The sequence below is a fragment of the Mastigoproctus giganteus genome, chromosome 7 (genome assembly GCF_048544385.1).
Source record: "Mastigoproctus giganteus isolate SK-2022 chromosome 7, ASM4854438v1, whole genome shotgun sequence".
NCBI classification, from domain to species: domain Eukaryota; kingdom Metazoa; phylum Arthropoda; class Arachnida; order Uropygi; family Thelyphonidae; genus Mastigoproctus; species Mastigoproctus giganteus.
The window spans coordinates 122387074-122413153 of NC_143581.1; the positions used below are offsets into that span (position 1 = coordinate 122387074).

The following is a 26080-nucleotide window of genomic DNA, read 5'->3' on the forward strand; positions in this document are numbered from 1 at the left end:
CCTGGCAAGCTATTTTGACACAGCTACTCATGAGCTGAATATAGGGAACAATTTTGACATAGTTTATTTGGATTTTAGCAAGACATATGATTCAATCCCTCATGAGAGGTTACTATATTAAGCTGGAACATGTTGGAATTACTGGAAAGCTTCTAAGATGGATCGCAAAGTGGGTGCAGGGCAGAAGGCAGTTTCAGATGATGTAATGACTGGGAGAGTTAATAATCAGTGCCAAGCAGTGCTCCTTTACAATGACTTGAACAGAATTCCAGAAAAGTGGTAGCTATGTTTTAATGCTGCAAAATCGAGGTTTCAACACACGAGGAACAGTAAGAACAAAATAACTTATATACTTGGTGGGTTGAATTAAAAACAGTAGAGGAAGAAAGGGATCAGGGAGTTATGATATAGGCAAATATGAAGTTCTCTGAGCAGAGTAAACAGGTGGTCAGAAAAACCCATGATGTCCTATCGATAATTTATTGAACATCATCCCGTAGACATAGAGAGATCATAATCCTACTGCATAAAGCAATTGCAAGACTGCATTTGAAATACTGTATCCAAGTTTGGAGACCTCATCTGATAAAAGATACTGAGCTTCTAAAAAGGGACCAAAGTTGGGCAACTCAGGTGGTAAGATCAGAAAAAGGGCAACCACAATAGGAAAAACTGCAATTATGTGGGCTAGGCAACCAGGTATATTAGAGGAAACCTGATTGAGGTTTAAGCTCTGGGAACTAGGACCATAAATTCAGATTACAGAAAAGAGGTTTAGATTAGAATATAGGAAGTTTTCTCTTATCTAGCAGGCTGTTGATTACAGGAACAAGTTGCCTGTGCAGGTAATTGAGGTTGAAAGTTTGAAGAAATTCAGGTCAACTGGATGTGAGGAGGAAAGCACACAATTTGTATTTTCTTACCTACTTTTTATTTATTTATTATTATTTATTTATTTTTTTTTTTTTTGGCCGGTTCGGCAAAAGCCTGTAGCTTCCTTGTAATATATGCATTAAATACTTAGTGGGTTGAATTAAAAACAGTAGAGGAAGAAAGGGATCAGGGAGTTATGATACAGGCAATATGGCTATAGACCGCAGCAGTCAGCCATACTGACTGCTGCGGTCTATAGCCATATCGTTGGATGGAGTCTCTATACATTTCCACCACTACCACTTGCTTTAACCAAAACCTAGCCTACACATTAACCCTGTTTTCAAACATGTAATAATTCAGAGGGATAGCATATGGTGTCACTGTACACTGTGCACACACTTGCCAATCACATGATCCTCCCATCCTGCAAGATTTAACAACCCTGACATACCTTCATATCATCTGCAAACTTGGACATTAATCCTGATATACCTTCATCACTATCACTGATAAATACAGAAAAGTGCAATGGACCCAACAGGAAACCTGGGGTCTCCACTAATAACATTAGTCCACGAAGAGCAGTGTCCACTGTCTCCCCCTCAACCATCCCTTTACCTGCTGTAGTAATCTGCCCTTAATGCCATACTGCTCCAATTTGTACAGTAGTCTTCCATTTGCAACAGATCAAAATCTTTCCTAAAATCTAAGTATATGACATCAAAATTATTTTTTGCATCCAGTTCTTTGTGACTACATCATAATATACAATCAAATTTGTCAGAGAAGACTTCCCTTAACAAACCCATGATGTATCTGAACTATAACTACAGCCATGTCTAGATGATCCTGCATTGCTTCTTTAACTAGTAACTCCATTATTTTCTCTGGAGCAGAAGTTAAACTAACAGTATCACCCTTTGGTTCCCCTTTGTGAATTAGTGATGCATTTGCACATCTCCAGTCCATAGGGACCTACCATGAGTCCAAGGATGCTCTCACAATCATGGCTAAGTGTTTGTTTACTTATTGTGCAGCCTCCTTTAATATACCTGGACAGATTCCATCCACCCTGGGTGCCTTTCTTAGGTTTAACTTCAACAATTTCTCCTCCACTTTGCTCTGAGTTATTACAAATTCATTTAGCTCCCTTTTAGAGTTTGATAAACTTCTGGCATCCCTTTCACTAAAGAATTCCTCATATGTGAATGTAAATGCAAAATACGCAATCAGTTTGTCAGCTACATGAGCACAATCATCGACTGTAGAACCACTGATATAACTGGACGAATCTGATTCATCCCCTTCCTTCTATAGTTTAGGTAAATAAATAAATAAGGCTTTGCTGTTTTTCTTTGCATCCCTTGCCAAAGGCTTCATGGAAGACTTATAAGATACATAGCTTATGTCTACCATAGGCTTCAGTCTCACCTGATATTTTATATGCATCTCATGCATTTTTATTCTCTGTCACAAGTCTCATCTAACATCCATTTAGGCCTAAACTTTGAACAGTATTTTTTGGTTGGTATGAAAATCCTAGTAGCTTCCTAAGATAAATTCCTTGGATGCTTCCCATTTAGAATTTGCTGTTGGTAACATCATCAGTTGGTCCCACTGTATAGAAATTAAAAACTGTCTGAGACCACTGCAGCCACCTTTATGAAAGCAAAAACCCTTCCCTTTTCCCCTGATGGCAGTTACTTCTTTCAGTAAACCCTATGTCAGCACACTGGGTTCACTGCCACCTAGTGGTTCCTTTATCTGATGATTCTTAATTCATGAAGAATCACTACTGATAATCAGATCAAGAATATTACTCCCTCTGGCTGCCTCTTGAACATGCTGCTGTAGAAAACAATCCAATAAATCCACAAAAGCCTTGCTAGTGTGCGAGTGACTAACCCACAAGTTCCAGTAAATATCTGTGAAGTTAAAATCCCCACAATCTGATTTACTGGCCCCCTATTTCTCTGTACAGTTGTTCATTGTACTCATCAGAGTCATTAGGTCTATAACACACTCCTACTTTCAATTTTACTTTCCCAGTGCTTATGTTACACCAAACTGACTCAACACTGCACTCTCCACCTATGTCAACTAGATGCACTGCCTTAGATTTCTTTATAAACAGCATTACCCCTCCTACCTTTATTATCCTGTCTATCCTTTCTGTACACATTGTACTCCCCAAATTGCAATTCTGCATTCCTTTTACCTGTGTGAAATGATGTCTCTGATATGCCTTTGATGTTTTGACCAGCAACTCATATTCATCAAATTTATTCACTAAACTCCTTGTACAAATTCATTGTACATGTACATGTAAGTAAGTATACATGCACATGTTCTTATGCTTAGTTACCCTAACACAGCCCATGTATTTACTTGTTCCATGATGACTCCCAGCAGTCCTTGAAATCCCCAGCACCTTGCTTTCCAGGCTGCTGCTCACTCCAATAGAAGTCCAAGACTCACTTTCACCTCTGCCTGTGGCTACTCTTAACCTATTAGTCCTTGCATTCCCCCCCCCAAACTAGCAGTTTTCCAACCCACTTAACACTGCCTCGATAGCATCATCAAATATTCTTGCACCCTTTCTATTTAAGTGTATCCCATCCCTGTAGAAGCAATCTCTCCTGTTAACAAGTACAGACCAGGCTGAAAAAATTCTACCCTTGAGCCTTGCGCAATCTTTCCAGGACCAAATTGATCGACAAGGCTCTCATCATATACTCCCTCCTACTGTGTCTGAGCAAAATTGCAGTCACTAACCGTAACTTTTGCAGAAATAAATCCTTGAAAACTTTTCAAATGCCCCTTGTATTTACCCATATTCCTATTTTGCAACATAGAATAGTACATCTGAGGGCTAATTCATTAAGGAAAATAATTACAATTCACAGAAGTTTTTAGAAATTTTTGATTTTAATATGGTTTAACTTTTTTTTTTTTTTTTTTGTGTGTGTGCATGTGAAAAGAAAGAGATGGAGAAAAACTATGTTATGCAGTGAGAAAGAGAAGGGGTAAAGTAGAGTTAAAAAGATGTAACCTTGATTATAAACCCAGAGAGCTGGCAGCTTGATATAGTCTTGAACTGGCACCAAGTGTATTCCACCTGTTTGTACTTTCAAAAAAAACTGCCTTCCTGGCCACTGATTCCAATAAGATTTTGAAAGAAGCAGGAAGGAAATAACTCCAGATATAAGACAAAACAGTTCCTCCTACGCACCATGAATAATTCACTGGGAGTTAACTAACTGCTTCAATGTACACAGCAATTACGTGGAAAAGTGATAATTCAATGCAGAATAAATTTCTGAATTCTAATATATTGTTTTTATATTTAATCTGGGAAAAATAAATTTATTAAGGTTCCTTTCTAATCTGCAATTCTAACAGGTATAAATATATTTAAATCCACTTCTCAGTTCATTTATATATTATCTTTAAGATAAAATAAAACTAATTTACCTGAAAATTATAATCGGGTTGCATTCTGCTTCCTTTTTCATCATAGAGATGAAGTTTTAACCAGTTCAAATGATGTAGTGAATCACTGCATAATTTATGAACAACTGTGAAAGGGAGAAAAAGGTATTTAATAATAGATCAAATATTAAAATTGTACAATAATGGTAAACATAACTAGAGGGTGGTGCACAAAATGTTGGCAATTTGTGTCAACAACTAAATTGTCCTATTAGTCAAATACTGTTTAAAGCTGGAAACAGTTTGCAGTAGGTCACCTAGAAAAGACAGAAAACAAGGAGAATATGTGGTTTTGGGCAAGAAAAACTCCTCACCAACTTGGTGAGAAAACAGTCACGGAGGAAAAGTAACCATGCAGTTTTTTGAAAAACTGAGAAACAACTTCTAGACTCAAAAGCCAAAAATGTTATATCATTAAATTAATAAAGATTTATTAATTTCATGATATAACAAAATAAAGATTTTGGTCCTTGAGGTTGTCACAAACATTCTTTCAGATATGCCAGACAAGCTGTACTTGCTACCTGGGAGTCTAAAACGCTGATGGAACTGATATTCAGGTGACACTCAAGTCAAGTGGACCCAACTTCGGCGAAGTCCGGACGGTCTGTGACAGTCAAATCCTCTGCTTGCACCTTCATGATGGTGGGACTGTTAGTAATCCTGGGTATAACCTCCATGCATAAATACATGGTGGGTGACCATCCAGGTGTGAACCAACGTAAGCAGGGGTCGAGGTGTGGCGCCCATACCATGGAGGAACGCTGCCCCTCTATGTTACCAGGCAGTACTAGGTGGTAGATGACTCTCATCAAATGGTGAAATACCACCACTTTGCTTATGGAGGCTTGAAGTGGTGGAACCCATGTTTAGTCTCTACAGCTAAGTTCCGGTCAACCCTTCCCTATCTCTTCCATCATGCAGTATGATTGATGACTTTTGAGGTTACGCTGAACATCGTGGCAAGATCCAATATTCCTTACATTTCGAGGGTGCAGCTCTAAAACGGTGTTCGCAGGCCGGCCGCTAGTTAGTAAAACCGGACCGAACCTATTGGTAACTCTCTAGGAGGCTTCCGGATCAGCTATTGTATAATCTTGCTGCTGTTGTTGTTGTTGTTATGTGGTTTTTATGAGCATTAGCAACTAAGGCCATATTGTTCCGGGATATGCGGTGGTCATTCCCTGACCTTTCCGCATCCTCCGTATTTGATGGTGATGGGCTCGAACCCCGGTCTAATCAAGAAGCGTATGCTTTACACTGCTGCTCCTTCCCACCTGGCTACGGAGGCGCCGTATAATCTTGCTACCTCTACTCTGCCAGATAGTGACTGGAGGGAGTCCGAGTCGTGTGTATGCGGGGAGCATTTTCGAGACCACGTTATGTCAAGGATCTGGGTATATTCTTACCACATGTATGCCATATCCAAAAATTTCATTACTTCATACAGCATGTCCCACCCACTTTTTCTTACTATTGAATACAAAATGAATTGTCAAACTAATAGAGCAAGCTTATCTGCGAAAAGATCTAAAGCTCCCAAGGACTTCCTAATTCATTTCACAAATATACGTGGTCTCAATTCTAATTTCAACAATGACCATTTCCACTTGCAGTCTGCCAAACCCCATGTACTTTTTCTGACAGAATCTCAATTATCGGTTGATTCAACTACTGCTCATCTCAGATGTCCAAATTATTCGCTGGATGATTCCTTTCGCCTCAAAGGCGGTACTTGTGCATATGTCCGTTCTCATATTCCCTGTCAGAGACTTGGCAATTTGGAATCTCCTGCCTTTGATCTTCTCTGGCTTAAAATCTCTCTACCTCATTGTGTCAAATTCATCTGTTGTCTCTACCGTTCTCCCAACTCCACTAATCACTTGGAGCTCTTTGACTTCCTCTCTTTGCAACTTGACTTTTTCCAGTCCAACTTTCCTAACAGTGAGGAAATTTTCCTTGGTGATTTTAATGTTCATAACACCAGCTTCCGTTTTCTAGTCACACCGACCCAGCAGGTCGAGATGCCGAGGCTTTTGCAATTACTAATGACCTAGCACAGATTGTTCATTTACCTACAAGAATACCGGACAATCCTAATCATACAGCCAATACGCTTGATCTTATTCTCACAAACAACCCTTCTAAGTACACGGTCGAAGTGAGAGGTCCTTTAGGCACTTCAGATCACAACTTGGTGATTGTCTCTTCTCCAATGGAACCTTTATCTCATGGCTATTCCCAACCTCGTGTTGTTTGGCATTACAAGAATGCAAAATGGGATGACCTGCAAGACTTCTTTTCTTCTTTTCCTTGGTCTGATTACTGTTTCAAAACTTCTGATGTCAACGTTTGCTCAGATCGTATCAGTGAAATTATTCTTGCAGGAATGGAATCCTTTATCCCACATTCCACTTCAAAATCTCGTCCTTTATCTAAACCTAGGTTTTCCAATAAATGTGCTAAGGCTATCCAAGAGAAGAATGTTGCATATTGTAATTGGCTTGTTTCTAAATCTTCAGTTTCATTTTCTGCCTACACTAAAACTCGCAACAATTGTTGTTATTTTGGTTTTTAGGAGCATTAGCAACTAAGGCCATATTGCTCCGGGAATATGCGGTGGTCATTCCTTGACCTTTCCGCATCCTCCGTATTTGATGGTGACGGGCTCGAACCCCGGTCTAATCAAGAAGCGTATGCTACGCACTGCTGCTCCTTCCCACCTGGCTACGGAGGCGCCGCAACAATTGTAAAGCAGTTATTAATCAGTCCAAACTAGAGTTTGAAAGGCTAAGGGTAGAAAACTTGCTTCTTGCCCTAATGGTAGCCGAGCATACTGGTCTCTTGCCAAAGCTATTGGCCGCAACTTTTGCCCATCTCTGCTCCCAACTCTGTCCAAACCAGATGGTTCTGTTGTCACTTCAGCCAAGGATAAAGCTAACCTGCTAGCATCCCATTTTTCTTCCAGCTCATGTAATGATCTTGGTAAAACACATCCCACCATTCCCAACACGCTCCATTCAATGCCTCCTGTAGTCTTCCGTCAAAAGGATATTAGAAGGATTTTGATGAATCTTGATGCTAAGAAAGCTCCAGGTCTCGATGGTATTTCTCCACTTGTTCTCAAAACCTGTGCTCCTGAACTTACTCCTATTCTTTGCCGCCTTTTTTCACTTTCTTATTTCAAAGGTGTTTTTCCTTCTGCTTGGAAATTTGTTCATATCCAGCCAGTTCCTAAAAAGGGTGACAAATCCCTCCCATCCAATTATCGTCCCATTGCAATTACTTCTACTCTTTCTAAAGTAATGGAGAAATCAATTAACCGCCAAATTTTAAACTATCTAGAAACCTTCCGTCTGATCAACCATTGCCATTATGGATTCCATCAGTGTCGATCCACTGGTGATATTCTGGCTTATGTTACCCATTTATGGACTAATTCAATGGAAAGATTCGGTGAAACACAAGTATTTGCTCGACATCTCAAAGGCTTTTGATCGTGTTTGGCATAAAGGTCTTCTAAACAAGCTTCCATCTTATGGTTTGCCAACTGTTTTTAGTAATTGGTTATCCAGTTTTCTCTCTGATCGCTCACTGAGGGTGATGGTAGATGTCTCTCTGTCTTCTAACTTCTCCACTAATGCCAGTGTCCCCCAAGGTTCAGTTCTTTCCACCACTCTTTTCCTCTTGTATATCAATGACTTTCTTCCATTGACTGGAAATCCTATCCATAGTTTTGCCGATGACAGCACATTGCATTCAACTTTCCATTTTGAGAAACCTTGTCCTGCTCAATCAGCTTCAACTTCTCGAAAATCTGCTACCAATTCCTTAAATGCCAATCTTCAGGTAATTCTCCAGTGGGGCAAAGACAACTTAGTTGATTTCAACCTTCTAAAACTCAGTCTTGTCTTATATCTCGCAAAAAGGATTCTTCTGCTCCTATGCTTATGTTTAGTGACACTTCGATTTCTAGGCAAAATGATATCTCTCTTTTGGAGATTACCCTGACTTCTAATCTCTCTTGGCACAAGCACATTACAAATATTGCTTCCTCTGCATCTAAAAAACTTGGTTTTCTCTTTCGCTCTCGGCATTACTTTTATTCCAAACAGCTGCTCACTCTGTATAAATCGCAAATCCACCCTGCAATGGAATATTGTTCCCACATCTGGGGTGGTGCCCCCAAAACCTCCCTCAGGCTTCTTGATTCCATTCAGAAGAGGGAGTTAGGTTAATTAATGATTCATCTCTAACAGAGTTTCTTCACTCGCTTTCTCATAGATGCACTGTTTCTACTGCATGCCTCTTCTACAGATACTTCCATGGGCACTGTTCTTCTGAATTGGCTTCTATAATTCCCGCTCTCTCTTTCAAAACAGTCCGAACACGTGCCGCCACCAGCCAACATCCATTTACTGTCCAACTTCAAACCCACGGAACCAACTTTTCATCTTCCCCATTTATTCATTCAATTGTCGTTTTCTGGAACAACCTTCCTTCATACGTATTTCCTGAAAATTACAATCTACAGAAGTTCAAGTCCAATGTCAACAAATATCTTCTTTTGTCTTCTCAACCTCCAACCCAAGCACAGTACTAAGTACTATAGGTTCTAATACCTCTCATGTTTGGGGTTCACATAAAAAAAAAAAAAAAAAAAGATGTATCACTGTGTCACCACAAACACTGGTATAAGCCTTCAGGAACTTGTTCATCCAAATGGAGAATATATACTAAACATGTGAGAAAATAACAATGGTTTCCAAGAACTGGAGCATAAAAACTCAATGTTTGTAACAATAATTGAATAAATGAGATGCTTAGAAAGCATTACAATATGCTGCTGCTCCTGACCACCTGGCTACGGAGGCGCCTACACACGGAGTGACTGCAACCCAAATGGCACAGATAGCAAAGCCATGAGTGAAAAAATTTATAAGATTGTTAGAGTGCGATGTACTCTTCCCCAGAATCTTTTAATTTTGTTTTCCTGCTGGGTACATGACATCGGAAATTTGTAGAAAAATCTCGACGAAAATATAGCCGGTTAAAGCAAAATAGGATAAGAGGGAGTTGTGTGTGTGTAGACTCCCTCTTATCTGGTTTTGCTTTAACCGGCCATGTTTTCGTCAAGATTTTTCTACAAATTTCCGATGTCATGGACCCAGCAGGAAAACAAAATTAAAGGATTCTGGGAAAGAGTACAGCGCACTCTAACGAACTTATAACTTGTTTCACTCATGGCTTGCTATCTATGCCGTTTGGGTCGCAGTCACTCTGTGTATACATATTTTCATTGTTATTTTTGTTTTTTTTTAAATTATGTTAACTTGAAATGACAGGCTCGAACAAGTGTAAACGGAATGTGTTGGCTATTGAAACAAAACTAAAAGTGTTGGAATGTATTGATAAGAGAACTTGTAAAATGGATATGCTGCACTGAACTGGGTGTAGGAAAAAGTATGGTGCATGATTAGAGGAGAAACTGGAAATCACTTCAAGACTTCAGAATGCAAACAGAATCAGAAAAAAAGTCCTCTCAGACAGAAGCACTATGAAGAAGCCAAAAAATGAAGTCGCTGACAATGCATTATGGATATGGTTCATGCAAAAATAACAAAGAGAAACACCTTCTTAGTGTGCCAGTTTTGAAGGAAAAGGCAGTACACTTGCACAAGAAGGTCAAGAGTGGAGAAGAATTTTTAGCCAGCGAGGGTATCCTCTCATGATGGAAAAAGTACCACAAAATTTATTACCTAGGTGTTTGAGGCGAGAAATTGTCAGTTGATCAAAATGCCACAAGTGAAAAAGGCTAAAAGTGAACGTATAACGTCCAAAAATTTTTAGACGTTATACAGAAGGAAAATCTTACTCCTGAACAAATCTACAATTTGGATGAATTTGCACAGAAGGTTACATGAGACTGGTTGTTTCACGAGAGGTACCATGAATCGAGAGCAAACACGAGGATGCCAGACAATGAGGAGAATGTCCTACGTCTTGCAGAAGGCAATCCGAGTACAAGTACTCGAGCGACAGGCCAACGATTGGGTATTTCCAAATCCACTGTATGGAGGATACTGTCAACAAACCAAATGAGTTCATACCATCTGTAACGCGTCCAATCATTGGAGCCTGCAGATTATCCACTCCGGAGGACTTTTGCTACTTCGTTTCTTCAACAGAAACAGTTCACAAATGCTGACTTCCAGCAGGATCGCTGTTCACGCGACCTCCCGTTCAACGTCCTCTACCGCATGACGAAGGCATTTCGGACCCTGCAATGCTCTGTAATTCCGATTCGTCTTTGTGCCCCCTACACCTTCTGCAAGTTTGTCGCACTGGTAGTGAATCACCCTGCATACATAGTATATACAAAATACTATGTATACAGTAAAAAATATATACTGTATACATAATATGTATACAGTATATATTTTTTATTTAATTTACAAAACCCATAAATGGTATTTTCCGTGTGTTTTCGGTTTAACTGCCCATTTGTTTCTCCGGCCTGAGATCTGGTCCATTAGGGGCTGTTTAATAGGGAGTCTACTGTATATACAGGCAACCACCGTATAACACGGTAAGTCTACGAAACAGTTTCATTCTAACACGATTTTTTTTTTTTTTTTTTTAATGAAAACCCAAAACACGAGAGGCATTACAAACTATAATACTTAGTACCATGCTTGTGTTGGAGGTTGAGACGACGAAAGAAGATATTTGTTGACATTAGACTTGAACTTATGTAGACTGTAATTTTTCAGGAGACTTGAACTTCTGTAGACTGTAATTTTTCAAGAAATACGTATGAAGGAAGGTTGTTCCAGAAAATGGCACTTGAATGAATAAGGGAGGAAGATGAAAAGTTGGTTCTGTAAGTTTGAAGCTGGACAGTAAATGGATGTTGCCTGGTGGCAGCACGTGTTTGGACTGTTTTGAAAGAGAGAGCAGGAATTAGAGAAGCCAATTCAGAATAACAGTACACATGGAAGTATCTGTAGTAAAGGCATGCAGCAGAAACAGTGCGTCTATGAGAAAGCGAGTGGAGAGAGACACTGTTAGAGATGAATCATTAATTAACCTAACTGCCCTCTTCGGAATGGAATTTAGGAGCCTGAGAGGGGATTGAGGGCACCGCCCGAGATGTGGGAACAATATTCCATGGTAGGGCAAATTTCTGATTTCTACAGAGTGAAAGCTGTTTGGAAGAAAAGTAATGCCAAGAGCGAAAGAGAAAACCAAGTATTTTAGATGCAGTGGAAGAAATATTTGTAATGTGGTTGTGCCAAGAGATTAGAAGTCAGGGTAATCCCCAAAGGAGATATATCATCTTACCTAGAAATCGGACTGTCACCAAAGATAAGCATAGCAGCAGAAGACTCCTTTTTGCACGACATGACTGACTTTTAGAAGGATTAATAATCAACTAATTTGCCTTTGCCCCATTGGAGAATTACCCGGAGATTGGCATTTAAGGAATTGTTAGTGTATATTCGAGAAGTTGATGGAGCAGGGCAAGGTTTCTCAAAAAGGAAAGAGGAATGAGATGTGCTATCATCGGCAAAACCATGGATAGAATTTCCAGTCAACAGAGAAAGGTCATTAATATACAAGAGGAAAAGAACTGAACCTTGGGGGTGACACCAGCATTAGTTCAGAAGTTAGAAGAAAGACAGCCATCTACCATCACCCTCAGTCAGCGATCAGAGAGAAAAGACAACCAAATACAAAAAACAGCTACCTTTATGCCAACTGTATGAATTACGATCAAAAGGCTTTGAGATGTCAAGAGCAACTGCTTGTATTTCACCAAACTTTTCCATTCAATTTGTCCATAAATGAGTAACGTATGTCAGAATATCACCAGTGGATCTGACACTAACGGAATCCATTCTGGCACTCCTTGATCAGACAGAAGGTGTCTAGGTAGTTTGAGATTTGGCGGTTAATTGATTTTTGGATGGAACGAATTTATCACCCTTTTTAAGAACTGGCGGGATATGAGCAAATTTCCAAGCAGAAGAAAAACACGTATGGAATAAGAAAGTGAAAAAAGGCAGCAAAGAAAAGGAGTAAGTACAGAAGCACACGTTTTGAGAAGTCGAGAAACACAATCAGGACCTGGAGCTTTCTTACCATCAAGATTCGTAAAAACCCTTCTGACATCCTTTTGATGGAAGGCCACAGCAGTCATTGAATGGAGCATGTTGGGAATGGTGGGAGGGTTTTTATGATGATCATTAATACATGAGTTGGAAGAAAAATAGGATGCTAGCAGGTCAGCTTTATCATTGGCTGAAGTGAAAACAGAATCATCTGGTTTTAACAGAGTTGGGAGCAGAGATGGGCAAAATTTGCGAATAATAGCTTTGATAATAGAACAGAATGTTTGGTTACAATTAGGGCAAGAGGCAAGTTTTCTACTCTTAGCCTGTTCAAAATCTAGTTTGGACTGATTAATAACTGATTTACAACTGTTGTGAGCTTTTCTGTAGGCAGACTATGAAATGGAAGAATAGCAACCAAGCCAATTACGAATGCAACATTCTTCTCTTGAACAGCATTAGCACATTTATTGGAAAACCAAGGTTTATATAAAGGACGAGATTTTAGAGTGAAGTGTGGGATAAAGGATTCCATTCATACAAGAATAATTTCACTGACACGATCTGAGCAAAAGTTGACATGAGAGACAAGAGAAGAAAATAAATCTCATAGGTCATCCCATTTTGCATTCTTATAATGCCAAACAACATGAGGTTGGGAATAGCCATGAGATAAAGGCTCCATTGAAGAACAGACAATCAGCAAGCTGTGATCTGAGGTACCTAAGGAACCATTCACTTCGACCTTGTACTTAGAAGGGTTGTTTGTGAAAAAAAGATCAAGCATTTTGGCTGTATGGTTGGGATTGTCCAGTATTCTTGTATGTAAATGAACAGCCTGTGCAAGGTCGATGGTAATTGCAAAAGCCTCAGCATCTCGACCAGCTGGGTCAGTGTGAATACAAAACGGAAGCCAGCTGGAGTTGTGAACATTAAAATCAAAAAGGAAAATTAAATCACTGTTAGAAAAGTTGGACTGGAGAAAGTCGAGTTGCAAAGAGAGGAAGTCAAAGAGCTCTTCATGTGATTAGTCGAGGTGGGAGAACGGTAGAGACAACAGATGAATTTGACAGAATAAGGTAGAGAGATTTTAAGAAAGAAAAGATCGAAAAGAGGAGATTCCAAATTACCAAGTCTCTGACAAGGAATATTGGACATATGCACAAGTACTACCTTTGAGGCAAAAGGAATCATACAGTGAATAATTTGGGCAGTGTGATGAGCAGCAGTTGAATCACCCAATAACTGAGATTCTGTCAGAAAAAGTACATGGGGTTTCGCAGAATGCAGTGGAAATGGAGATCGTTGAGATTAGAACTGAGACAACGTATATTTGTGAAATGAACTAGGAAGTGTTTGGGAGGTTTAGATCTTTTCGCAGATAAGCTTCGTCTATTAGTTTGACAATTCATGGTATATTCAAGAGTAAAAAAAAAGGGGGGGGGGAAAGACATGCAGTATGAAGTAATAAAATTTTTGGATAGGGCATACACATGGTAAGACAAGATCCTTGACATAACGAGGCCTCGACAATGCTCCCCACATACACACTATTCGGACTCCCTCCAGTCACTATCTGGCACAGTAAAGGTAGCAAGATAATACACTAGCTGATCCGGAAGCCTCCTAAAGAGTTGGGTGCCTCAGTAGCCAGGTGGGTAGGAGCAGCAGTGCATAGCACACACTTCTTCATTAGGCCGGGGTTCGAGCCCATGCCCACCAAATACGGAGGATGCGGAAAGGTCAGGGAATGATCTCCACATATCCCCGGAGCAATATGGCCTTAGTTGCTAATGCTCCTAAAAACCAAATAACATCCTAACATCCTAAAGAGTTGCCAATAGGTTTGGTCCAGTGTACTAACTAGTGGTCGGACTGCGAACACCGTTTTAGAGCTGTACCCTCAAAATGTAAGGAAGATTGGATCTTGCCATGATGTCCATCATAACCTCAAAAGTCATCAGTTGTACTGTATGATGGAAGAGATGAGGAAGGGTTGACTTGAACTTGGCTCTGGAGACTAAACATGGATTCCACCACTGCAAGCCTCCAATAAGCAAAGTGGTGGTATTGCACCGGTTGATGAGAGTCATTTACCACCTAGGATCTACCCCCTACGATTCATAAATTACGGCAATCCTCGCACAATATGATACTTGTATACCACAGTTTTGCACTAACATGGTTAGAGAAATGCAGGAAACCTCGAATAATATGGTATTTTTGAGTTTTTGTGCTGGGAAATCCCTACTAGGATTGGATGTAATTTTTCAACATTTCCATTCCTTTTTGTGATTCCCCACTTTTTTTTTTTCTCTAGTCGATATTGCCTTCGTGACATTTTTCTAAACCACATTTCTCCAGGTCACTACCATAAAACAATTAGAAGTTTTCGGTTCATTGGGCTTTTTTGTTAGTGCAATCAATTATAACCGGATAGTAAACTCGATCTCATTGTATTTGCGATAGTTCCGAAAGCTGGAATTGTGGGTTTTCACAATTCCAGCTAGCGGAGTTTTCACGTTATTATGGTGAAATGTAAGATTTAGCATTAGTAGAGGCATGTGATGCAAGAAAGCAAGCTTATACAGCATTTCCCTAAAAATAAAAAAATAAAAAAGCCCATCCCATTTGCTCCAAATGTTTGTCTACTTCTGCCTTGAATTTATTTAAGCTGTCAACTTCTACAATGCCAGATCTAAGTTCATTCCAACAATCATCCACACGCTGGCTAAATGCAAATTTCCACACACCTGTTCGACAACTGTCTTTCCTCAATTTGAATTTAGAATTAATCTGGACAACACGAAGAATCCCAACAGCATTGAGATTGTTCAAACCATTCATCCAAGGCCTTATACATCTCAATCAGATCACCTGCAGGTGCCTAGCCTGCTTTGGTGTAGTCTGCCTCTGCAGGTGCCTAGCCTGCTTTGGTGTAGTCTGCCTCTGCAGGTGCCTTTGGTCCTTGAGGTTGTCAGAAACATTCTCTCAGATATGCCAGACAAGATGTAATTGCTAACTGGTAGTCTAAAACGCTGATGGAACTAATATTCGGGTAACACTCAAGTCAAGTGGACCCAATTTCGGCGAAGTCCGGACAGTCTGTGACAGCCAAATCGTCTACTTCCACCTTCACGATGTTGGGATTGTGAGTAATCCTGGGTATAACCTCTATGCGCAAGTACATGGTGGGTGACCACCCAGGTGTGAACCAATGTAAGCAGGGGTCGAGGTGTGGTGCCACACCACATGGAGGAATGCCGCCCCTCTATGTTACCAGGCAGTACTAGGTGGTAGATGACTCTCATCAACCGGTGAAATACCACCACTTTGCTTATTGGAGGCTTGAAGTGGTGGAACCCATGTTTAGTCTCTAGAGCTAAGTTCTGGTTAACCCTTCCCTATCTCTTCCATCATGCAGTATGATTGATGACTTTTGAGGTTATGATGAACATTGTGGCGAGATCCAATATTCCTTACATTTCGAGGGTACAGCTCTAAAACGTTGGTCGCAGGCCGGTCGCTAGTTAGTACACCGGACCGAACCTATCGGTAACTCTCTAGGAGGCTTCCGGATCAGCTAGTTTATAATCTTGCTACCTTTACTCTGCCAGATAGTGACTGGAGGGAGGCTGAGTAGTATATGCTGAGTGTGTATGCGGGGAGTATTGTCGAGGCCACGTTATGTCAAGGATCTGGGTATATTCTTACCATGTGTATACCATATCCAAAAATTTCAATACTTCATACAGCATGTCCCACCCATTTTTCTAACCATTCAATACACCATGAATTGTCAAACTAACAGAGCAAGCTTATCTGCGAAAAGATCTAAACCTCCCAAGCACTTCCTAATTCATTTCACAAATATACGTGGTCTCAATTCTAATCTTAATGATGTCCATTTCCACTTGCAGTCTGCCAAACCCCATGTACTTTTTCTAACAGAATCTCAGTTATCGGTTGATCAACTACTGCTTATCTTAGATGCCCAAATTATTTGCTGTATGATTCTTTTCGCCTCAAAGGTGGTACTTGTGCATATGTCCGTTCTGATATTCCCTCTCAGAGACTTGTCAATCTGGAATCTCCACTCTCTTTGATCTTCTCTGGCTTAAAATCCCACTACCTCATTCTGTTAAATTCATCTGTTGTCTCTACCATTCTCCCAACTCTACTAATCACTTGGAGCTCTTTGACTTCCTCTCTTTGCAACATGACTTTCTCCAGTCCAACTTTCCTAACAGTGAGGTAATTTTCCTTGGTGATTTTAATGTTCACAACTCCAGCTGGCTTCCGTTTTCTAGTCACACCGACCCAGTTGGTCGAGATGCTGAGGCTTTTACAATTACTAATGACCTTGCACAGATTGTTCATTTACCTACAAGAATACCAGACAATCCTAATCATACAGCCAATACACTTGATCTTATTCTCGCAAACAACCCTTCTAAGTACACGGTCGAAGTGAGAGGTCCTTTAGGCACTTCAGATCACAACTTGGTGATTGTCTCTTCTCCAATGGAACCTTTATCTCATGGCTATTCCCAACCTCGTGTTGTTTGGCATTACAAGAATACAAAATGGGATGACCTGCGAGACTTCTTTTCTTCTTTTCCTTGGTCGGATTACTGTTTTAAAACTTCTGATGTCAATGTTTGCTCAGATCGTGTCAGTGAAATTATTCTTGCAGGAATGGTATCCTTTATCCCACACTCCACTTTAAAATCTCGTCCTTTATCTAAACCTTGGTTTTCCAATAAATGTGCAATGTTGCATATCCTAATTGGCTTGTTTCTAATTCTCCATTTCACTTTACTGCCTACACCAAAGCGCGCAACACTTGTAAAGCAGTTATTAATCAGTTCAAACTACAGTTTGAACAGGCTAAGAGTAGAAAACTTGCTTCTTGCCCTAATGGTAGCCGAACATTCTGGTCTCTTGCCAAAGCTACTGGGCGCAACTTTTGCCCAGCTCTGCTCCCACCTCTGTCCAAACCAAATGGTTCTGTTGTCACGTCAGCCAAGGATAAAGCTGACCTGCTAGCATCCCATTTTTCTTCCAACTCATGTATTAATGCTCTTGGTAAAACATCTTCCACCATTCCCAACACGCTCAATTCAATGCCTCCTGTGGTCTTACTTCAAAAGGATGTCAGAAGGATTTTGACGATACCTGATGCTAAAAAAGTTCCAGGTCCCAAAGGTATTTCTCCACTTGTTCCCTAAACCTGTGTTCCCGAAATTACTCCTATTCTTTGCCGCCTTTTTTCACTTTCTTATTCCAAAGGTGTTTTTCCTTCTGCTTGGAAATTTGCTCATATCCAACCAGTTCCAAAAAAGGGTGACAAATCCCTCCCATCCAATTACTTCTACTCTTTCTAAAGTATTGGAGAAATCAATTAACTGTCAACTCTTAAACTACCTAGAAACTTTCCATCTGATCAACGATCGTCAGTGTTAATCCACTAATGATATTCTGGCTTATATTACCCATTTATGGACTAATTCAATGGAAAGGTTCGGTGAAACACAAGTAGTTGCTCTTGACATCTCAAAGGCTTCCGATCGTGTTTGGTATAAAGGTGCTTCTTAACAAGCTTCCATCTTATGGTTTGCCAACTATTTTTAGTAATTAGTTATTCAGTTTTTCTCTCTGATCGCTCACTGAGCGTGATGGTAGACGGCTCTCTGTTTTCTAACTTCTCCACTAATGCCAGTGTCCCCCAAGGTTCAGTTCTTTCCCCCACTCTTTTCCTCTGGTATATTAATGACTTTCTTCCATTGACTGGAAATCCTATCCATAATTTTGCCGATGATAGCACATTGCATTCCACTTTCCATTTTGAGAAACCTTATCCTGCTCCATCAGCTTCAGCTTCTCGAAAATCTGCTACCAATTCCTTAAATACCGATCTTCAGGTAATTCTCCAGTGGGGCAAAGAGACAACTTAGTTGATTTCAACCCTTCTAAAACTCAGTCTTGTCTTATATCTCAAAAAGGATTCTTCTGCTCCTATGCTTATCTTTAGCGACATTCCGATTTCTGGGCAAAATGATATATCTTTTTTTTGATTACCCTGACTTCTAATCTCTCTTGGCACAAGCACATTACAAATATTGCTTCTACTGCATCTAAAAAACTTGGTTTTCTCTTTTGCTCTCAGCATTACTTTTCTTCCAAACAGCTGCTCACTCTGTATAAATCGCAAACCCGCCCTGCCATAGAATATTGTTATCACATCTGGTGTGGTGCCCCCAAAACCTCCCTCAGGCTACTTGATTCCATTCAGAACAGGGCAATTAGGGATTGCCCTGTTCTGAACTCTATTAGAGATTAATGATTCATCTCTAATAGAGTCTCTCCATTTGATGTCTCATAGACGTACTGTTTCTGCTGCATGCCTCTTCTACAGATACTTCCATGGGGACTGTTCTTCTGAATTGGCTTCCCTAATTCCTGCTCTCTCTTTCAAATCAGTCTGAACACGTGCCGCCACCAGCAAACATCAATTTACTGTCCAACTTCAAACTCACAGAACCAACTTTTCATCTTCCTCGTTTATTCATTCAACTGCCGTTTTCTGGAACAACCTTCCTTCATACGTATTTCCTGAAAATTCCAGTCTACAGAAGTTCAAGTCCAATGTCAATGCCAGACATAGTTAAACTAACAGGTCTGTAGTTACTTGTGTCACCTTTTGTACCTCCTTTGTGAATTGGTGATACATTTGCACACCTCCAATCCATGGGGACCTCCCCTGAGTCCAAGGAAGCTCTCATAATTATGGCTAAGGGTTTGCTTACTTCCTCTGCTGCCTTCTTTAATATAACTGGATAGATCCTGTCCACCTCAGGTGTCTTCCTTATGTTTAACTTCAACCATTTCTCCTCCAGTTTGCTCTCAGTTATTACAAAATCACTTAGCTTCCTGTTAGGATTTGATAAATGTCTGGCACTCCCCTCATTGAAAAACTTCTCATGTGTGAATGTAGATGCAAAATACTCATTCAGTTTATCAGCTACCTGAGCTGTTATTGTTATTTGGTTTTTAGGAGCATTAGCAACTAAGGCCATATTGCTCCGGGATATGCGGTGGTCATTCCCTGAATGACCTTTCCGCATCCTCCGTATTTGGTGGTGACGGGCTCGAACCCCGGTCTAATCAAGAAGCATGTGCTACGCACTGCTCCTTCCCACCTGGCTACGGAGGCGCCCAGAGCTACCTGAGCATGATCATCAATAGTCAACCCATCTATATTAAGTGGCCCAATCTGATTCATCCCTTTCCTTCTAGAGTTTACATAAGTAAAGCAATCCTTGCTGTTTTTCTTTGCATTCTTTGCCAAAGATTTCTCATAATGTGCCTTCGCCTGCCTAACCTCCTTTAACTAAAAGAAGTTTAGGGGATAGCCAAAAGTGGAAGTGAAGTAGTGAATAAACAGGTGAAAGAATTTGAAAAACCTAGTACAAAAATGAACTGGGACTGAAGAAGCAAGCAATATACAAAAGAATTCATGTACAAAAAATAAAAATAAAAAATAATAAATAACAAAGAAATAAATAAGTAAATAACACTGTATTTATATATGGGAAGGCAATTTTAGCAAGAGATCAAGGAATGGCAAATCTGTAAAATCTGAATATAGTGAATGAACATATGATACATAGCCAGGTTTGTTTGTTTGTTTGTTATTTGGTTTTTAGGAGCATTAGCAACTAAGGCCATATTGCTCCAGGATATGCGGTGGTCATTGCCTGACCTTTCCGCATTCGGTGGTGACGGGCTCGAACCCCGGTCTAATCAAGAAGTGTGTGCTACGCACTGCTGCTCCATCCCACCTGGCTACGGAGGTGCACATAGCCAGGAAATTCATCAGGGGACTACTCCTGACCATGCATCAGGCAGTGCATTTCCAAACTTGTCTGTAGTATTAGAAAAAGGGGGAAGCAAATATGCTGGCCTTTATCGTAATACTAATAGACAAGGTAGTCCCTACACAGTGTAAAAATTAAGTTAATAATGTACTTCAAAATAAATAGAAATTTACAAAAGTGTAGTGTCAAAAATAATACAAATGTATATGAAGTACGGAAAGGTAATTAAATTAATGTGGTTGAAAATTAAAATTCAAATATAAAGCAGAGAAATTTGATCAAAAAAGTGTGGACAAGCAAATGGTATAGGGAATGGTAAAATTCTTGGGGAGTGGAAGGGGAGAAAAAATATGGTCGAAAGAAGGCGAAAATAGCAATAGGATTGAGGATAGATGAAGTGTTCATATTACACTAATAGTTTTACGAACGGAAAAAAAAATAGAAAAAGTCAGTATAAAGATAAAAAGTATAGAAAAAATCATTAAAAATACTGAACTTACTGGGTATGTAAGGCCCAACCTTAAAGAAAGGGTTCTGGTATAAGCAACCATTAGTAAAAATGGGTGTTAATACCACAGGCTTGTAGAGAAGAAGGGAAATCAAAACCAAAACTAAAAGTGGGAGTTACTGGAGTCATTAAGTTGAGCGGAAGAGAGACGTACACAGCCATATACAAAAGGGGGAAACAATGACAAGTCACCGAGTTATAGAGAAACAGATGGTGATGACCTCTATTGTTGAGAAAAAAAAGTGGGAAAGATGGCCTAAAAACATGAAACGCCAGACAAAAGGCCGTGGGCATACCAATATGTGAAGGAACATGTGAAATAGAAAGTAGAACAAGAATAATTCCAAATCATGTTATATTAGAGGAACGTGAATTTCAACTGATTTTCAACTGATCTCAGTGGAGAACCTCCAGCCAGAGGTTCTCCCATTGGACTGTTATATACTGTAGTCTTTAATCAGTACTTTGAATTTGTTTTTCAGGTGATGTATATTTGGTCTGCTCAGTGTGCTGCTTCGTTTTAAAAATGTCTTGAAATTTAGATTGGTTTAATATTTCAGTTTTCATATATTGTCTGATGTTAGCTGTTTAGATAGTAATTGTTTGTTTGTTTGTTTTTAAATACTTCCAGAATATATTTTAGAATCTGTACAACTCTTACCATCCACATACAGTGCATGTCACTTATTGTGATCAGTTTAGGATACATCTCAACTGATAACATTAACCAATTGATTAACAACAGCCAATGAAACAAGAATGCAGCTCTTCAGCATTGTCTATTGATGCAGAATAGAAAAAATAAACTTTAAAATCAAGCAATATACGATACTTTGACTGTCCACTATTTCTTCGAGAAAGTCATCAATAAAAATGAAACTGTCAATGTTTCTGGAAATCAACATGACCAATAAAAACAAATAAAAAATATTAAAATCAAGAATTACAACAAAATTAAGGTTCTACTGTAAAACAGTCACACTACTAAAAGTACATACACAGCACTTTCTATCACCATCAGCCATTTTCAATCCACTGCAGGATAAAGGCATCTCCAGCAACTTTCCAGTTCCTTCTGTTTTGTGCAATGGCCATGCATTTACTGCCCACAAACTCATGAATTTCATCTGTCCATCTCTGTCATTGTCTTCCAGGTTTTCTTCTAGCTCCTCTTGGGTACCACTCTGTTATTTTCTTAGTCCATCTGTCATCATGTCTTCGAGCTTTGTGTCCTGCCCAAGACCAATTTAATTCTTTAGTTTTGATAAGAATGTCCTTTACTTGAGTTTGCTGCCTAATCCACGTGTTTCTATTCTTATCTAACAGTCTGATTCCCAATATAATTTGTTCCATTCTTTGCTGTGTAGTTCTCAGCTTCTCTTCCATTCTTTTGGTAAGTGCCCAAGTTTCACTTTCATCAGTCATGATGGGGAGTATACATTGGTTCACTATTTTGTTTCAGACAAATTGGGATATTGCTCCTCAGTATGTGACTATATTTCCTGAATGCTATCCATCCAAAATTTATTCTTCTCTTGACTTCCAGCCATTTATCATTATTACAGCTAATGACTTGTCCCAAATAAGTATATGACTCCACCTTTTCAATTACTGCTCCTTCAATCATTATATATATATTAACCCCGGGGGCTCACATCTGGTGAGTATGGGCTTGGCACACCCAGGGTCCTGAGCTGGATATCATCATTCTTCTCTTTCTTGGTGATTCCCTTCTACTTTTCTCTCTCTCTCTCTCTCTCTCTCTCTCTCTCTCTCTCTCTCTCTCTCTCGGGAACTTTTTTTTTTTTTTTTTCCTGGTGCAGCATAAGCCTCAGGCTTCCTTGCATCATATGGATATTAATAATAATAATAATAATAATAATAAATATACCATTCTGTGGCATACTTATTCATCATTACTTTTGTTTTAGCCATATTCATCTTTAGTCCAAAATCCTTACTAACTCTGCATAACTGATTAAGATATTCCTCTAATTCTTTGGGATCGTGGCTTATGACCACAATGTCATCAGCAAATCATAAATGGTTTAGGTACTCTCCATTCACATTGACTCTTTTCTGCGACCAGTCTAATCTTCTAAAAGCTTCCTCAAGGGGGGCGCCAAAAGTAAACAACTTCGGAGATATTGTGTCTCCTTGTCGAACTGCTTTCTCAATTTTAAAATTGCTACTGTATTTGTCTAGACTAATACTTCAAAATTATGCACTTTCTATCAGGGAGTAATAACACTGAAAACCATAGGAAGCCAACAGCAGTAAGTAGAAACATAACGTCAATTTCAAGGACAAATTGAGAGGTGAGTGCATAACACCGCAAACACTTAAACAGCTATAATGCAAAAAATCAATAACAAAAAACAAAGCAACGAGTACAATAACCACTGTTTTGTTTGCTTTTTTTTTCTATGCATTAGTATACATCTGATCAGAACTTTGTAAAAATGCTAGCATTACATGGTTAATATGCTTTATGCATATTATCCAAGATCACAATAAGCAGCATATGCTGTATAAAAAAAAATGGTTATTTTAGCTATATTCATCTTTAGTCCAAAATCCTTACTAACTCTGCATAACTGATTAAGATTTTCCTCTAATTTTTTTGGGATTTTCTTCTAATTCTGATTATAATTAAAGGAAAATTAAGATTTTCCTCTAATTATAATCAGAAATCTCTATTGGAATCTGTAGTAAATGCAACCAAATCTTGGATGTGACAATCCACTGCTGCAATGATGTAAATAAGAATGGAAAAAATAAATATATATTTTATATGATAATATAAAATAAATTGTATTATAATTTATTTTATATTAATCGTGTATATATTTTATTTTATATGATAATATAAAATATAATATTTTTTATTTTAAAAATAAAATAATATAAAATAAAATATATACATGCAAACCTCTAAATATGTAGTTAATTTGTGCAACGAGTGTACCGTTTATCTTGAAACCGCATATATTGAAGTTAAAAATCAATGGAAAAAATTCTAATTCATCCATGATGTTTTGGAACATTCATCAGAAGACTTAATTTGGGCCTTTAAAATAGGTTTTAACTGTGTACATAGATAGAGATATAAAGAATAATGAAAAGCAAGTAGGCTAAAAATCGTTTATTAAAGAAATGAGCTACAAAATATACTACTTTCTATAAAAATATTTTTCAAGCGTTGTTTGAATAGTTGTTGCCTTCTTTTTTTTCTTTATAAAGCTTACGATAGCAGCTAATTCAGTTTTCTAGGGTTCGGCGAACTTGCATGCTTCTTTCCACATTTGGATCTAAATCCATAATTTGTTGTTTAACAGTTTCTAAATTTCAAAACATCTGCTCGAGTTCCTTTAACTAAATTTCTTTAAAGACACACTCTCCTCCTTCAGTTGTAATTTCTTCTTTCTCACTGTAGGCATGCTGTTGTTCCAATTCTATATGATCCATGTTAGTGAGTGGCTGTGAATGTGAATCCAAGCCTTCTCTGACATTAGAGGAATCAACATCTTCAAAGCTAAGAGATCCCACCCAATGATGCTAATTTCTTCAATAACAATGTCAACTCAATTTTTGAAGCCACAAAAGTCATTTGTGCAGTAAGGCAGAAGATATTTCTATTGAAAATATTTGCAATGACTCAAATATTTTCAATAGCTTGCCAAATGTTAAAATTCTTCCAAAATTCAGTCAATGAAATTGCACCTTTCCCCATTGTAGCTTGCACTGCTTGCACAAAAGTTCTTCTTAGATAATAGGCCTTGAAAGTTGAAATTAAGCCCTGATCCATTGGCTGTAACAAAGAAGTAACATTCAGAGGTAAAAATACTACCTTTACATTTTCACACTGGTCATTGAGCGACGTAGGGTGGCCAGGGGCATTGTCAAGAACTAAGAGGGCTTTAAATGTAAGATTATTTTGCTTGCAATAGTGTTTGACTGCTGAACAAAAACAACTCTTAAACCAGTCCTCAAACAAAGCTTGAATGACCCATGACTTTTTTTATTTGCCCACCAAATTTGGCTGCACTATTCGAAATTTTAGTGGACATATATAAAGGAATGGTATATATGTTTGTGACTGTATTAACCAAAAGTCACATTGATCTAAAATGCATATTGAGGTTTACCTGTAATATAAAATAATATATGAGGAGCTGTGCAAAAGTAATGCCCCCTATTTTTTTCCTCAGAAAATTTAATTCCTACAACTGTGTCTTTTACATCAATTAATAATCAATCATTAATAAACACACAGTTATTTTTCCACAAAGTCACCACATTTACTATGCACTTCCGCCATCTCTGAGTCAGATGCTGTATCCCAATCCTGTAAAAGTCCTTACACTTTCTCCAGAGGACTTCACAAACACTGTGTTTGAGCTGGTTGTGATTCACAAAATGGGTTTCAAAGGGTGCATCCTCCAGCAGGCCGAAGAGCTGATAGTCGGAAGGTGCAAGATATGGGCTATGAGAGAGGTGAGGAAGAACCTCATTAAGGTTTTTGTCCAGTTGAACTCTACAGATGTGGGCCTTCAACTTTTTCAATGTTTCCACATATCAATCTGAGTTGATTGTGGTGCCACACTTCAAGAAGTCCACAACCAAGACGACCCCACTTTGTCTCAAAACACTGTGGCCATGACTTTACCGACAGAAGACTGTTTTTTGAACTTCTTCTTGAGCAGTGAATTTTGATGGTGCCACTCCATCGACTTTCTCTTTGTTTCAGGATCATGATGGTGGACCCATGTACCATCACCTGTGACTATATAGGAAAGAAAAACTTCTCCTTCACTCTCGTAATGCTGGAGAAGTTCCATACAGATGACTTTCCAGGCTTCTTTGTGCTCATGTATCATCAGTCATCATTTTCAGGACCCACCAGTGCAAACCTTATTGTAGCCTAGTTCCTTTATGATGGTTATCACAACAGGTTTCCATATACCTACTGCATCTCACAATTCACATGTTGCGATGTGGTGGTCCTCTTTGATCAGCGCATCGATCCAGCTCTTGTCTGTTTTCACTGGCAGGCCACTTCAGGGCTTGTCAACAATGTCATTTTTCCAGCTCAAGTATCTTACCCAACATCTAACTGTACTCACATCTATAGTATTGTCACCATAAACATTTTTGAGGTGTGTATGGATTTTGATAGGCATCACTTCTTCCTTGGTAAGAAATTTAAC

The 26080-nt window shown here is 39.0% G+C and overlaps 1 protein-coding gene across 2 annotated transcripts in view; it reads right to left on the reverse strand.

Moving 5' to 3' along the window:
* LOC150083174 (E3 SUMO-protein ligase RanBP2-like) overlaps nucleotides 1-26080 on the reverse strand; it is a 621501-nt gene that overhangs the window by 405918 nt on the left and 189503 nt on the right. For both annotated transcript variants that reach the window (XM_090377889.1, XM_090377888.1), the window contains exon 14: nucleotides 4351-4454. In XM_090377889.1, coding sequence (XP_090234015.1) covers nucleotides 4351-4454 — 104 coding nt within the window. The remainder of the gene's footprint in view (nucleotides 1-4350; nucleotides 4455-26080) is intronic.